This window comes from Medicago sativa, chromosome 3 (assembly GCF_051527215.1).
Source record: "Medicago sativa cultivar Bolivia chromosome 3, Bolivia_mono, whole genome shotgun sequence".
Lineage (NCBI taxonomy): Eukaryota > Viridiplantae > Streptophyta > Magnoliopsida > Fabales > Fabaceae > Medicago > Medicago sativa.
In genome coordinates, this window is record NC_140751.1 from 46,650,209 (window position 1) to 46,664,570 (window position 14,362).

The 14,362-nt window shown below is 31.7% G+C and overlaps 2 protein-coding genes across 2 annotated transcripts; both read left to right on the forward strand.

Annotated features, from left to right (window-relative positions):
* The first annotated feature begins 3,963 nt into the window (after nt 1-3,963).
* LOC146937772 (uncharacterized) lies at nt 3,964-4,311 on the forward strand. The gene has a single exon (XM_085749517.1). The coding sequence runs from the start codon at nt 3,964-3,966 to the stop codon at nt 4,309-4,311; it is 348 nt and encodes a 115-aa protein (XP_085605643.1).
* A 7,868-nt stretch (nt 4,312-12,179) lies between these two features.
* Nucleotides 12,180-12,707, forward strand: LOC146937773 (uncharacterized). The gene has a single exon (XM_085749518.1). It carries the CDS (start codon nt 12,180-12,182, stop codon nt 12,705-12,707), a length of 528 nt encoding a protein of 175 aa, XP_085605644.1.
* The last annotated feature ends 1,655 nt before the right edge of the window (nt 12,708-14,362 follow it).

Sequence of the window (14,362 nt, forward strand, 5' to 3'; positions counted from 1 at the left end):
TGATCAATAGATAATGAATTATGCTCTTTACCCAACAGTTTTTGCTCATTCCCAACTGAAATGACCAAAATGCCCATGTGTTAGTTAACTCACGCTTGTGTAAATTTTAAAAAAATTCAACGTGAGTTATCTCACGTTTATTAATATGCAACTTTATTTTCGAATTTATTAATGCGCAATTTTAATATTCAAATTCACGTTGGGTTGGAGGGGTATTTATATGGGGAATGGTAACATAGGTTTTATATGCAATAAATGCAGTCAAAAAAGTGGAAGAAAAAAAACGTGTAAAAATGGTGTAAAATCAAGGTTGAATAACTGACCATCATCCAAAAAACATGTTCTTGAGCACATACCACCGGCCACAGCAGTGTGAGATAATTCACGCTGCCCCATGCATTTTAATGTATTTTAAATGATTTTTACACATTTTTTTTATGTTTTTTCACGTTTTTTGACCTCATTAACTGCTATGTTACCTTGAACCACCAATAAATATCCTCCTCCTCTTCACTATTTCTCGAATAAAAATTACGTATTAAATAAATTTGAAGAAAGTTGCGTATTAAATAAATTCAAATAAAAGTTACATTACATTCCATATAGTTTCTAAATATGTCATATCATTACATTACATCCGGGTAGAGATATGTGGTACAACAATTGTCTTACCTCTGAATTTGGATAAATTCGAACTTGCTAAACAACAGCTCTCAAGCATTCACCCGGAAGTTTTATTGTTCCATTCAAAACAACATGTATTATGCAAAATTAACTATATATGTTATCACATCGAATTCCCTCATATAAGACGAGTCATCACATAAAGAATGAGGTGCATTCCGTGACACTCATCTTATATGAAGGAATTCGATCTCATAACTTATATAGTTGATTGTGCATAATACATGTTGTTTTGAAAGGAACAATAAAACTTCCAAGTGAATGCTTGAGAGTTGTTGTTTAGCAAGTTTGAATTTACCCAAATTCAGAGGTAAGACAATTGTTGTAGTTGGAAGGTGCATTCCCTACTCAATCACGATCTTATGGCGGAATCAAATTACTGAGAATATTTGCAATTGATCTCTGCAACGTGACAAACATATCGATCAACTGAACCATGTTGTGCTGCCAAAAAATCAAGAACATGCTCCTCACGTCGTCGTCGTTCTTTAATTCTAGCCGACTGAACGTTATTCTCTCGTCGTCCAACGTTGGACGTTCATACCAAATGTATTTCACACTCCTTGTGTCTCCGGGGTTGAGTCCTTGGTTGATTTCATCCAGTTGATCCTTGAGATCTTTTAACGTGACATTAATGTACCGAACCTTGAACATCTGAGGATTTCCACCGTTCAAGTGTATGCTAACACTGAACAAATCGGTAATTGTTTCAAACCTACCCACACCATAAATATTTTAACAATCAATGAAAAACTCATTCAAACATTTCATCAAACATTTGGAGTGCAAATTATACATAAACCCTACAACTGATAACTACAACATAAACATGCAAACATCTAAACAATTAAGCAATATAAGACATTTACATGTAACATTGTATTATTTCTTGCCAAAACAATCAAAATTTGAAATAAACTCTAATACTAAAAAAAACCTAATTTAAGACAAAAAAATCCAACATAAACATGCAAAAATCTAAACATCATTACAATTAAGCAATATAAGTCATTTACATATAACATTGTATCATTTCTTGCAAAAAAAAAATCAAAATTGTAACAAAACACTAAAACTAAAAAATTCTAATTTAAGTAAAAAAAAATCTATCATACCAACATAATTTAAGTGAAAACATACTTGTTATTGGAGTGATGTTTGATTTGAAGTTGAAAGAATTTCGGATTTAGGTAATTTGAAAGAGATTTGAGATTGGAAATGAGGAAATGAGGTTCTGTCTGACCTTAATACAACACGTAACGTGAGTTAAGTCACACAACGTGACTTAACTCACGCAGCAAGAGTTAACTCACGCAAGAACAATTTCTGTTGGGTATAGAGCAGAATTCATAAATAATGGGCTTTTGGGCATAATATGATTTGTGTAGAAACATAGTGTAGGACCGAACACTAAGGTCCATGATGGGTGGTACCTAGGGTTGCACGGTTATAAATAGTGAGGCTATGTCCCCTTTGCCATCACTCTAACTAGAATTTTGCTCTCCGCCCTGCACTTTTCGCTCGCGCCCTGCAGCCATTCCGAAAATACCCCTTCTCTAGTTAACTAGCGCAAGTGTAAAAAAGGGACTTAATTTTTACAGATGTGTGACTTAAGTCACGCTGCGTAAGTTAACTCACGCAGAAATTAACACTTACGTTAGTTAACTCACGCAGAAATTAACACTTACGTGAGTTAACTCACGTAGGTATTGTTTTTCATATTCAATTGTTAAAAAATGAGAATTGGTTCAAAGTGAAACCAACCGCCTGACGTGACAGTAAGTCACGTTTGGCAACCAATATAATATACTATAAAGTTATGTACATGTATATGTGATCTTTGATAACAAGTTGTTGTGTTTTTATTATTGTAGTTGGTGAATATGGAAGATGAGGGTGGTAGTTTGATGATGTTTCCAATGGAGAAGAGAGCTTTGGATTGTCTTGGTAAACGTTTTGATCTAAAAAGTGATTTTAGAATGAAATTTGCTAAGGGATTAATACATGGTGGAAGATTAGTGGTAACTGATGAAATGAGCAAGAGAGATATTATGGTACCAGTGGTGTTACTATTAAAAATGTTTCAGAAGATATTCATTGCGACAAAGGTGATCGTGTGAGGTTCAAATCTGATGTTCTTCCATACAATCAGGTTTGCTCTTTTTTCTCTTTTCTAACTTTTTATTTTGAGACATGTTTGTGATCCAAATAATCAGTAGTTCACAAGATCACCAAACGTGAATATGCTAAAGCATTGTTGAATATGAAAAACAATACTACGTGAGTTAACTCACGTAAGTGTTAATTTCTACGTGAGTTAACTCACGTAAGTGTTAATTTCTGCGTGAGTTAACTCACGCAGCGTGACTTAAGTCACGCACGTGTAAAAATTAAGTCCCGTTTTTTTACACTTGCGCTAGTTAACTAGCGCAGGGGTATTTTCGGAATGGCTGCAGGGCCCGAGCTAAAAGTGCAGGGCGGAGAGCAAAATTCTAGTTAGAGTGATGGCAAATGGGACATAGCCTTTCTATTTATAACCGTGCAACCCTAGGTACCACCCATCATGGACCTTAGTGTTCGGGCCTACACTATGTTTCTACACAAATCATATTAAGCCCATTATCTATGAATTCTGCTCTATACCCAACAAAAATTGTTCTTGCGTGAGTTAACTATTGCTGCGTGAGTTAAGTCACGCTGTGTGACTTAACTCACGTTACGTGTTGTATTAAGGTCAGACAGAACCTCATTTCCTCATTTCCAATCTCATCTCTCTCAAATCTCTTTCAAATTACCTAAATCCGAAATTCTTTCAACTTCAAATCAAACATCACTCCAATAACAAGTATGTTTTCACTTAAATTATGTTGGTATGATAGATTTTTTTTACTTATATTAAAAATTTTTAGTTTTAGTGTTTTGTTACAATTTTGATTTTTTTTTTTGCAAGAAATGATACAATGTTATATGTAAATGACTTATATTGTTTAATTGTAATGATGTTTAGATGTTTGCATGTTTATGTTGGATTTTTTTGTCTTAAATTAGATTTTTTTAGTATTAGAGTTTATTTCAAATTTTGATTTTTTTGGCAAGAAATAATACAATGTTACATGTAAATGATTTATATTGCTTAATTGTTTAGATGTTTGCATGTTTATGTTGTAGTTATCAGTTTTAGGGTTTATGTATAATTTGCACTCCAAATGTTTGATGAAATGTTTGAATGAGTTTTTCATTGATTGTTAAATTTTTTATGGTGTGGGTAGGTTTGAAACAATGACCGATTTGTTCAGTGTTAGCATACACTTGAACGGTGGAAATCCTCAGATGTTCAAGGTTCGGTACATTAATGTCACGTTAAAAGATCTCAAGGATCAACTGGATGAAATCAACCAAGGACTCAACCTCGGAGACACAAGGAGGGTGAAATACATTTGGTATGAACGTCCAACGTTGGACGACGGGAGAATAACGTTCAGTCGGCTAGAATTAAAGAACGACGACGACGTGAGGAGCATGTTCTCGATTTTTTGGCAGCACAACATGGTTCAGTTGATTGATATGTTTGTCACGTTGCAGAGATCAACTGCAGATATTCTGCTCATTAGTGGTTTGCCCTATTGAAAAGCCTAAATGGAACATGTGAAAGACAAAGGAAGACTCTTGTCTTAAATCTCGGCGAATCCGGTAATCATGATTTTCAAGTAAGTGTGTTTTAATTTCATATAATAACTCGATCTTATGATTAATTGTTTACAACATATACTTAGCTACTTGACGAAAAAAGTTTTTATATGTCATTTTATGAAGCTAAATAAAATATTAACAGCATCTCGTAGTCTATATATGGTTTGCTGGCCTCACGGAAGCTGAGATTCTTTAAAGACAAAAAATGTACATCAGGTAGAAGGACTAGGGCACGCTATCAATCAATGAATAATTCAATTATTTGTCTTCTTTCTGCCACTCTGATTTAATTTACTCTCGAGTCTAAATCAACATTTTTTTTTTGGGTACAAGAGTCTATATCAACATTCTAACTTGTCAAAAATATATAAACTAAATAATGAATGTGACATGGTGACAAAACAAATCCTTTTTCAGTTTTTCCTTTCCCTATTGTAGCAAATCAAACATTTTTGCTGCAGTGATTAATTTACTCATCAACTTATAAATCAGATACAAAATACTGAAACTGACTGTGAGTCGTTCGATTAGACTATTTTCAACAAAAGAAATGAAGTGAAAGCAATCGATTTAGTGTCGGAATTATTTATCTCTCGGGAACAACCAAATTTTGTTATGAGGTACTATATATCTCCTTAAATGAGTTTGTGATCGATTTAGAGACCGATGTACTAAATGTCGCTAAACAAGCTAATGTCAACGACTGATTCGACATTTAGATCTCTATATAGATCATAATAGCAATGACTGTTTTACTTTTAAACTGAAACTGTCAAGTTAATACCAATACATGGTACCATATCATGATTCAAGTAGCAGGCAAAATCTAAGGAAACAAACTAATGAACCAATTATAAAGAAATCAAAATTGTAACTATACATTAGTACCAAGGATATGTATTATATATACAAAAGAATATATATGCACACATATGCATCTTAACTATAATTCTACACATTATACAAAACACACACAAGAAAATAAAATATAAACAAAAACAAAATCATCAATGATCTTCCATGAAGGAGAGACATGTTCAAAGCAATCCGGATAACTCATAGTCATATATGCTGACATCTGGCATTTCAATCTGTTCATAAAAGCTGTAAAATGGAGGATTTGTTTCAACATCAAAAAGCAATGATTCAAGATTCTGGAATGCCAACAATTCATCAAGGGGTTGGTTAACAAAAGAGTCTTGGAAGAACAATGATTCATCTAAACATAGCTGGTTGCAAACTTGGTTGAATTCTTCATTCAACAATGCATCACTAGAAAATTCAGATGTGTTTGATGAGTTATAACTTGTTGCCTCAGGTGAAAATGAAGCATTTTCAACACTAGTAGTTTCAGATTCAATAATGTTACAACTCTCAACAACTTTTGGTACTTCCAATGTTTGTGGAGACAAAATGTTTCCATTTCCATTTCCAGTTAGTTCTTGAACTAACTTCTTGAAACTTGAGCTTTTAGTGATGTAGACTTTAGGCTTTAAAACCTTAATCAAGTTGTTGAATTGTTGTTTCTCATGAATATTCTTAGATGATTTCAATGTTGAAGCTTGATTAATTACTTTCTTTCCCATTTTGATGATGATTTCTATGTTTTTACAACTGGCACTTTGTAATACTCTCCCACCTCTCGGAGGATACAAGGAGGTAATGTATAAATATAACTTGAATTAGAACAAGATATGCATGAGAATATTGATATTAAACACAAGATGCTGAAAATGATATTGATTCAAAAAAATAAATTATAAGGTTAATTGCTTGTTTTATTAGAGATCCATATATCCACTATTCTAATTCTATATTGTTTTTTAATATTAGTTATCTCTCTTTTTGTCTTTTGTGAAGCATGACTCATCAAATGAAAATATGCTAAAGTTTGTATGTACATGTAGATGTGGATGTTTGTCAATTCCATATAAGATAGTTTTTTGGTATAAAAATAACTTGTTGTAACAGGAGATATATATGCTATTAAGTAGAAGGGCATTGAGGGCACGCAGCTTAATATTCAAGCAAGACATTGCATTATTTATTAATTATTACATAACTTACCCCTACATGCACCCGTGCATCAATGACATAATCAGACACACAAAAGAAACATAGTAGCAATAGATTTACATAAACGATATCTGTACAACCATTTTATAATAACTTTTGTATAATTTTCTCTCTATGTTTTTACTCTCTTTTTCTTTTTCTTTCTCTATTGTTTTTTATTAATAAAAAGAGAAAAAAATTGTCACATAAGTTGTCAAAAAAAAATATACAAATATCATTACTCATAGATTTAACACTCCTAGAAAAAAATAGAAATATTGATCAAAATTAGAGATGGGAAATTAAAACTTATAACCAAACTAAATGACAAAATCAGAGATATAATTCAGTTTTTTTATATCTAAGTTTTTGTCATTAATTAAATATTCTCGGAATTAAACACAGGTGGACAATTTAATTTAATTTAATTAAACCAAGTTTTTTAGGGTTTATTATAAAAAAAAAACTATGGTTAATGTGTTTCAATTAAGATTGAATTGATCGTGAGTATATGAGTTAGATCATTTGAAAAAAATTAACATTTCTATGATTGATCTATCCTTCAAAAAATCGAAGGGTAAAAACTATCTATATAAACATAAAAAAAAAAATTAAATACAAAATGATTAAACTATTTTAATCCCAAATCTCTAGTTGTCTCTAGTTGCCTCTAGTTGTCTCTAGTAACCAAAAAAAAAAAAAAAAACCTCTAGTTGTCTCTCAGCCATCAATGAATTCAATCCATTATCGCAAATGTGTTAGAACTTGTGTTGAGAGTCTACTACAATAATTTGATCAAGAAGATGAAGAAATTGAACATGACGAGGAGTGCACATAAATTCCAAAGTGTGTGTGGGACACACTAACATTTAGGTTCGATTCGCCCCGATCAGTTATGGCAACTAGATGCAAAAAGGTATACTAGTAAATCCCTTTCAAGATACAATAGAATCCTTGACGTGACTTGCACATTCATACCAAGTGCATCGATCAATGGTAGTTTTCAGAATAATGTTATATATGTCAATTTTTTCAGTGCACTAGAGAAAAGAAAGAATGATTTAGTATTATTTTCGGCAGAATTTAGACTCACGAGAATGTGATGTTCTATATATTTTTCTAAATCTTTTTCTCTCAATTCTTTTCTGCCTCCAAAGTGTCTTTATTTATAGAGAAACTTATATCCTTCTGTGAAGAGAAGCAATCATTTAAAAGAGTTAGTTTGTGAATGGTTACATTACCTCAATTGTCAAATATTACACATTTCTCTAAAAAGTTTTTATTTAACCATTGCAACTTTTTAAATATATTTTGGAAATTTCTTTCATAAAATGTTGGTAACCACTATTGTTTATGGCAGACACATCCCCATACTAGAAGTCTAATAAACCTTCTATATATTTAGCGTGTAAGAATATTTTAGTTTCTTTAATTATTTTCATATATTCTGAAAACAAAGCATGTTAACGGTTAATCTCAACCTCCACGAAAATGTAAACTATGCTTGCAATGTGCAGAGACTTGAAGAAGACAATGAAAAAGAGAAAAAAGAAATTTTATTATTCAACAATCTGATTATTACAATGAGGTGTTATGGCCTTATATAGAGTATGGCCTTATATAGAGTGTAACTAACTACTCTCATCTATAGCTTCTAACAAACTATAACTAACCTATCTAACTAACTGCAAAACAGTTGCAAAACAGTTACAGTTGGTTAGACTAAGTGTAATGGTGGTGTTGAAAGCCACATTGAACATGTTGAAGCCTTGCAATGGTGAGTTGAAGTTGGATGGAAAATGATGTGGAGGAAAGAGGAGATGAAAGCATTCAATTATGTTGAGTTCTGAACAATGCCAGAACGGGTTGCCACGCGTCAGTTTTTTGTTGGCCAAAAGGGGCAAGTGTGGCACACGCGCCGACAAGGGAGAGTGAAGCAGGCGCGACACGGAGAGAGAAGAGGGGAGAGGATAATGCTCGAGACGTGTTATTTCTTGACTGGCTGTCTAAATTTTTATCAAATTAATAATTTGAACTCAATTATTTCATTGCAAATTATTTTTTTTAATTTTTTTTACCAAAATTCATGTTTTTTTTTTGTCTATAAATAGAGACTTGGTTCATTTGATTTGGACACAGAAAAAAACGAAATTTTCCACTATCTTAATATTATTATCTTTCTATTAGCTTTTCTTTTGAAGTTTTAATCTTCTTTTTAGTGAAACTAAATTAAATTATTTAAATAAAATTTTGTTTTTACAAAAATCTAAAAGATAAATTGTTAAGTGTTTATTATTTTAATTTAATTATAATCTATAGTTGGAATTTTATGTTATCATAAAAACAAAAATATAAAATTATTAAATAAGAATATGAAATAAAAAGTGGTGGGGTAGAGTGTTGAATGAAAAACCATTGGAGAAGGTAAAAGTTGAATGAGTGTTGAATAAGAGATGAAAAATGATGTGGAGTATTGGGAAGAGAAAAAGTGGGTGTTGAACTTGAGTGTTGAACCATTGTAAATGGTCTTAGATTAGCTTAGCTGTCAACAGTTACTTGCAGCATAAGTAACCACTATAATACAATGTGAAGGCTTTAACAAAGCACACCACCCACATGAACCACATCTACTCTTTTTCTCTTTTCTTTATTCATTCGGTGAAATGTATGATATAGTCTATATACACTTCGGTTATTTTTTTCGTAGAAGTCAAACTAAACCATCGAAATTTAAAAAAAAAAAAATCGAAAATACCATCAAAATTGGTAAGAAAATCGAAAATAAGACCTTGAGACAAGCATACTTGAAAGTCTCAAGTCAACACCAATAGATAATCCAATTGGGTTCCGTCACTTTGGTTCTTTGCATCATCATCATCATCATCATCATCATCATCATTATTTATTTTTCACTTGTCAATGTTATCATTCGATGTGAATTTGGTTAATCAGTTTGTTTTCAATATGTCTTCTGTTTATCATAAATTTGATATCTAAAATTAGTACGTAGCAGAAGATGCATAATGTTTGCACCATAGTCATTTTCCATCCAACTCTGTTAAAGATGCTTACGTGGTAGTAAAATGATGACGTGGCGACTCTTAATCAATAAACAAAATAACTTATTATTTAATTTTTATTAAATAAATTAATTAAAACCTCCAAACTCAGATCTTCATAATTATATCCATACATTCATCTTAACATTCATATCTTCATCTTCATATTCATATCTGGTGGCATTTAACATGGGAAAGGGTAAAACTTTCCCACCATGGGAAAGTTCAATTTAGCCAATAGATTAATTGAAGAGCACGGTTTTATCATACACTTACAACAATAGATTATTTCTTTTACACCTTCCACCACCCTTCTCTCTCCTCCCCACCACTAACAACATCAGACACACCACCAACTTTCCTTACACCACCGCCAACTTTGCAATAGGCATAGTTTGAATCACATAGATCTTTACCAACAGCTCTCATTCCTGACTCCCCTAGTATCTTCTCCAACATTATATTTTTTAATTAATTTTTCATATGATTTAACTATGGTTTAAAAATTAGAGTAAATCAAACTAAAATGGTGAAACGATCTTCTCCTCTTTGAAATCAATTTAATATTGCAGCTGCTTCTATGAGGAACACATTGCCATACACAAAATCAAATTCAACACAATCTGCAATTTTCATGAAGAAAAAAATCGAAGTCTACAATCATCTAGCCACCCACAATTTGATTGAAAAACAAAGAGTATTTGAAGCTTTGTGAGGGACTGTGCTCCATTACAATTCTCTAAATTTCACCATAAACCAAAACAAAACTTAATTTTATTACTTGTTTCGATTTTTATGATGGGTAAATCTGCAATTTTATTACTTGACTAGATTTGGTGAAGAAGAAAGTTGGGTGTTTTGCGAGATGTGTGATTTTGAATTGCAGTGGAAGAAAAATGAAGGTAAGCCATGCTTTGGTTCACACATTTGAAGATGTTTCAATTATTGATGGTGTTTTTGTGAAGCTGGTTGTTAAGGTTGTTGCTGGTTGTGGGAGGTGGGAGCAAGATGAGAAAAGTTTGGAAAGTGAAGCTATTGATATCAGATGAGGGAGAACATGATAAGTTTCAAAAGAAATGCACAATCTAACCATTTATCTTGTATGACCTATGGTGAAGCTATTCTTTTTTTAGATTTCTTCCTCTTTTGTCTCACACATTAAAAAAAAAACTCAATTTGGTTTTAATTCTTGCTTATCTCTTTTTCATCATATATTTTTTTTTTTTTTACGGATTGCCCATCATTATTCTTAGGAGTAGCAAACATACCAATTTGGTTTTAATTTCTTTCTTTGTTTTACCAATGATAATACATGGATTCCTAGTTCATGAGATGATTTTAGTCAGATCTGATAATAAAAGAGATGAGTTTGAATTTAAGAGTATTGGTCTTGAACTTGGCATCAAAATTTATGAATTTGTGGGTTTGTAACTAGAAATCGAAAAAAATGCAGAAGGCATTCTAGTTGAATATGAGTTATAGAATTGAGATTTAGTAAAATTTAGATATGAGCTGTAGAAAAATCTGGATTAAAGCTATTTGAATTGAAGTATCAAAGAAAAAAAATTGAGAATTTAAATCTGATGGTAAGTTTGAAGTTGATGATGATGTTTATGTGGAGATAGTTAGGAAGATGATGAATTTGTTTGAGTTGAAGATGAAGATAAAGGGATAGTGATGATTTTTCTCTTCTAATTTTTGGAGTTTTTATTAAATAAAAAATAATTAATAATTTTGAGTTTTTATTAAATAAAAAATAATTAAAAATAGTTTTTGCTGATGTGGACGTGATGTGGATGTGCCACATCAGTGCTTAACCACCATGTAAGCCCTATTTAACTGAACTGGATGGAAAATGACTACATTATAAACATTGTGCAATTTAAAGGACCATTTTGAAACTATAAAAACTTAAAGGACCAATACGGGAACAAAATAAAACTTGAAGGACCTAAAGAGGTATTTGGCCAAACTTTTTTGTATCACTTCATTGTGTGAATGCACGCACGCAGTGCACCGACATGCTAGCAGATATTAAAATAGATAATTTTGTCATTGGATGCTGATTTGCACAAGAAACGCACTCCTCCTAATTATTATGAATTTCACATTCATTGGATAAAACTGTTCGATGTAGAATTTAAGTATATGAGGAATGACAACCCAAAATGATAGTCCACTTTGCATTATGGGAGAATCTCATGGTTTGGGTATTATGTTGATCACTCTCTAGACATTTTGATACAATCGATGACGGTAATGTTGACTTCACTTGTCTATGAGTACTCGTACTCGATGGAGTATGATGCAGGAGGGTTTTATTAGTAATTTAGTAGTATTTATTATTTAGCCAAATCTTAGTAATTTTCTAGAATTTTTTATTATTATTTCGTTTTATTTTATTTTTGCCCACGGGTTCGTTATTTCTTTCACTATATAAGCAGAACTTATGTAGCCTAAGAGGCACACTTTTATTCATTAATAATATTCGAGACTTTTCTCTCAATTCTGGTGGATTCTGGAAACCCTTATTTTGATAGGTTTGTCGCTTGCAACCCTGTTTTCACAAGTTTGTCGCCTGCAAACTTGTTCTGTTCTATCTAGGTTTAGCTCTTGCTAACCCTACGCTTCTGTACTGCGTCAGTTGGTATCAGAGCAGGTTTCTCCTGTTCTTTTCCTAACGGATCAGCCATGGGAGATCAACTGATGACGAGGGCAAAGTTTGACAGCATAACCGCGACTCTTACCACGGACATCAAAGCACTATTAGATCAGATGACGGCGTGGACAGCTAAGGTTTACAATAACGCCAACAACAACAACAACAACAGAAACAATCCGAACAGAGGAGGAGAACCAATTCCGGTTATTAGGGTTTGTAATAACATCCCTACTATTGTTACGTACCGAAGAAAATCAAAACATACCTATGAATCTGATTTGGAATACTATGAGCGTAGATATTACACAAAATTGAAGGATGATTACTACAATTTTGAAATCTCTGATTCGATATATCGTTGTCCGTTTTGTTACAACAAAGATTACTCCTTGTCCGACCTTTTGAGACATGCTTCCAGAATATCAGGTAACTCACGTAAGCCGATTAAAGATATTGCTAGACATTCTGTTTTGATAACATATATTCTAAGAATTCTTACGACGTTGAAAGACGAGATCGACGTTGCTCAAGCGACCGAAGCGTTGATAGGGCAATAGCTCGGTGTATTTTGATAGTTGTTTTATTTGATCAATGACAACGTATTTGACAATTATAAATTTGTTAGCCTATACTCCCTCTGTTTCTAAATTATTGTCGTTTAAGGTTTATGCACGGTTATTAAGGAAATGATTGATTGTGCTGATTGCAATGTTAAAATTAATATCATTTACTAAAATACCCTTATTAATTGTAGTTAGTGGAGTAGTTAAGTTTGATGTAATTCAATAAATAAGGGTATAATAATGGAAAAAAATAATAAATGCTGCATTGGTATTCTAAAGTGACAATTATTTTGAGAAAAAGAAAAAATGCTAAAGAGACTATTATTGTGAGACTGAGGGAGTATTTTTAAAAGGCTATATTAAATGCAGTCAAAGCAAGTTTTGACTTTGTGACCGAAGAATTAAAGAATGCTTTTTCTATTCCTATTGTATTTGAATCGAAGATCGGATTTGTTGGAAATGCTAGAGACACGTGTTTCAGTTCAACAAGGCGAATAATGTAACGCCCGTTTCGATTATTTAATTATTTTAATGAATTTTAGAATATATTTATATGATTAGTGTGATTTATAAGATTTATGTGATTTATATGATTTTAGAGAAATTTATGAGACGTTTTATTGTTTAATAAAATAAAATTCGAAAATAAAATAAATATTAAGTTGTGGGGTTATTTTGTGTAAAAATATATTTGTTATTTGATGTAGAGATATATTTGTTATTTGATGTAGAGATATATTTGTTATTTTGTGTAGAAATATATATGTTATTTAGTGTAGAAATATATTTGTTATTTTGTGTGGAAATATATATGTTATCTAATGTAGAAATATATTTGCTATTCAGTGAAGAGGTATGTTTGTTATTTGGTGTTAAAATATTATATACATATATATATTTTGATGAAATATGCTATTATGTGTTATTTGGTGTATTAATAGTATTAAGTGGGAGAGAGATATATTTAATTTAGAAATAAATAAGATTATGAGGAAAAGAGTAATTTTGAGGTGTAAGAGAAATTAGATGAGGGGTTATAAATAAGAGAAGTTAGGTTTAGAAAGACATAGAACGTACGATCAGTTTTTGGAGAAAACAAGGTTTAGAGAGAAGAGAAGAGAAGAGAAGAGAAGAGAAGAGAAGAGAAGACAAAGAGAAGAGAGAAGAGGCTGCATCGATAATTTTAAGGTAAGGGTGAGACTAGCATTCAATACTATTATGTGTATGATTATAATGATTAGATTTAACGAGTTGTAAGAAGAGTTTTGAGAGATCGAGAATTAGGGTTTAAATGAAGAATTGAGAATTAATGGTTGTTGTTGTTTGATTTTGATGATTAGAGAAATTAGGTTTCACTCAAAATTGATGAAATATAATGTTGTTGTTGATGAATTCATGGCTGCTTGTTGCTGTTATTGTTATGATATGTTTTTGTTAATGATTGATGCAATGGGTAATCATAATCATAGAACTTGAAGTGGATTTATGTTGTTCTTGAAGGTTTTCATGAAAAATGGGTCAAATGATGATTTTTGTTGAAAGGGTGTTTTAGTTCAAGTTTTATATGGATTTGGGTGTCTTTTCATGTTTCGAAACGTTTAAACAAACTTTGGGACCAAATTTGGGCTTAGGGGATTCAAAATTGGGAT

What these genes read in the sequence shown, in the direction of transcription:
- LOC146937773 (XM_085749518.1), top strand. Translation starts at nt 12,180, where the DNA reads ATGGGAGATCAACTGATGACGAGGGCAAAGTTTGACAGCATAACCGCG.
- LOC146937772 (XM_085749517.1), top strand. Translation starts at nt 3,964, where the DNA reads ATGACCGATTTGTTCAGTGTTAGCATACACTTGAACGGTGGAAATCCT.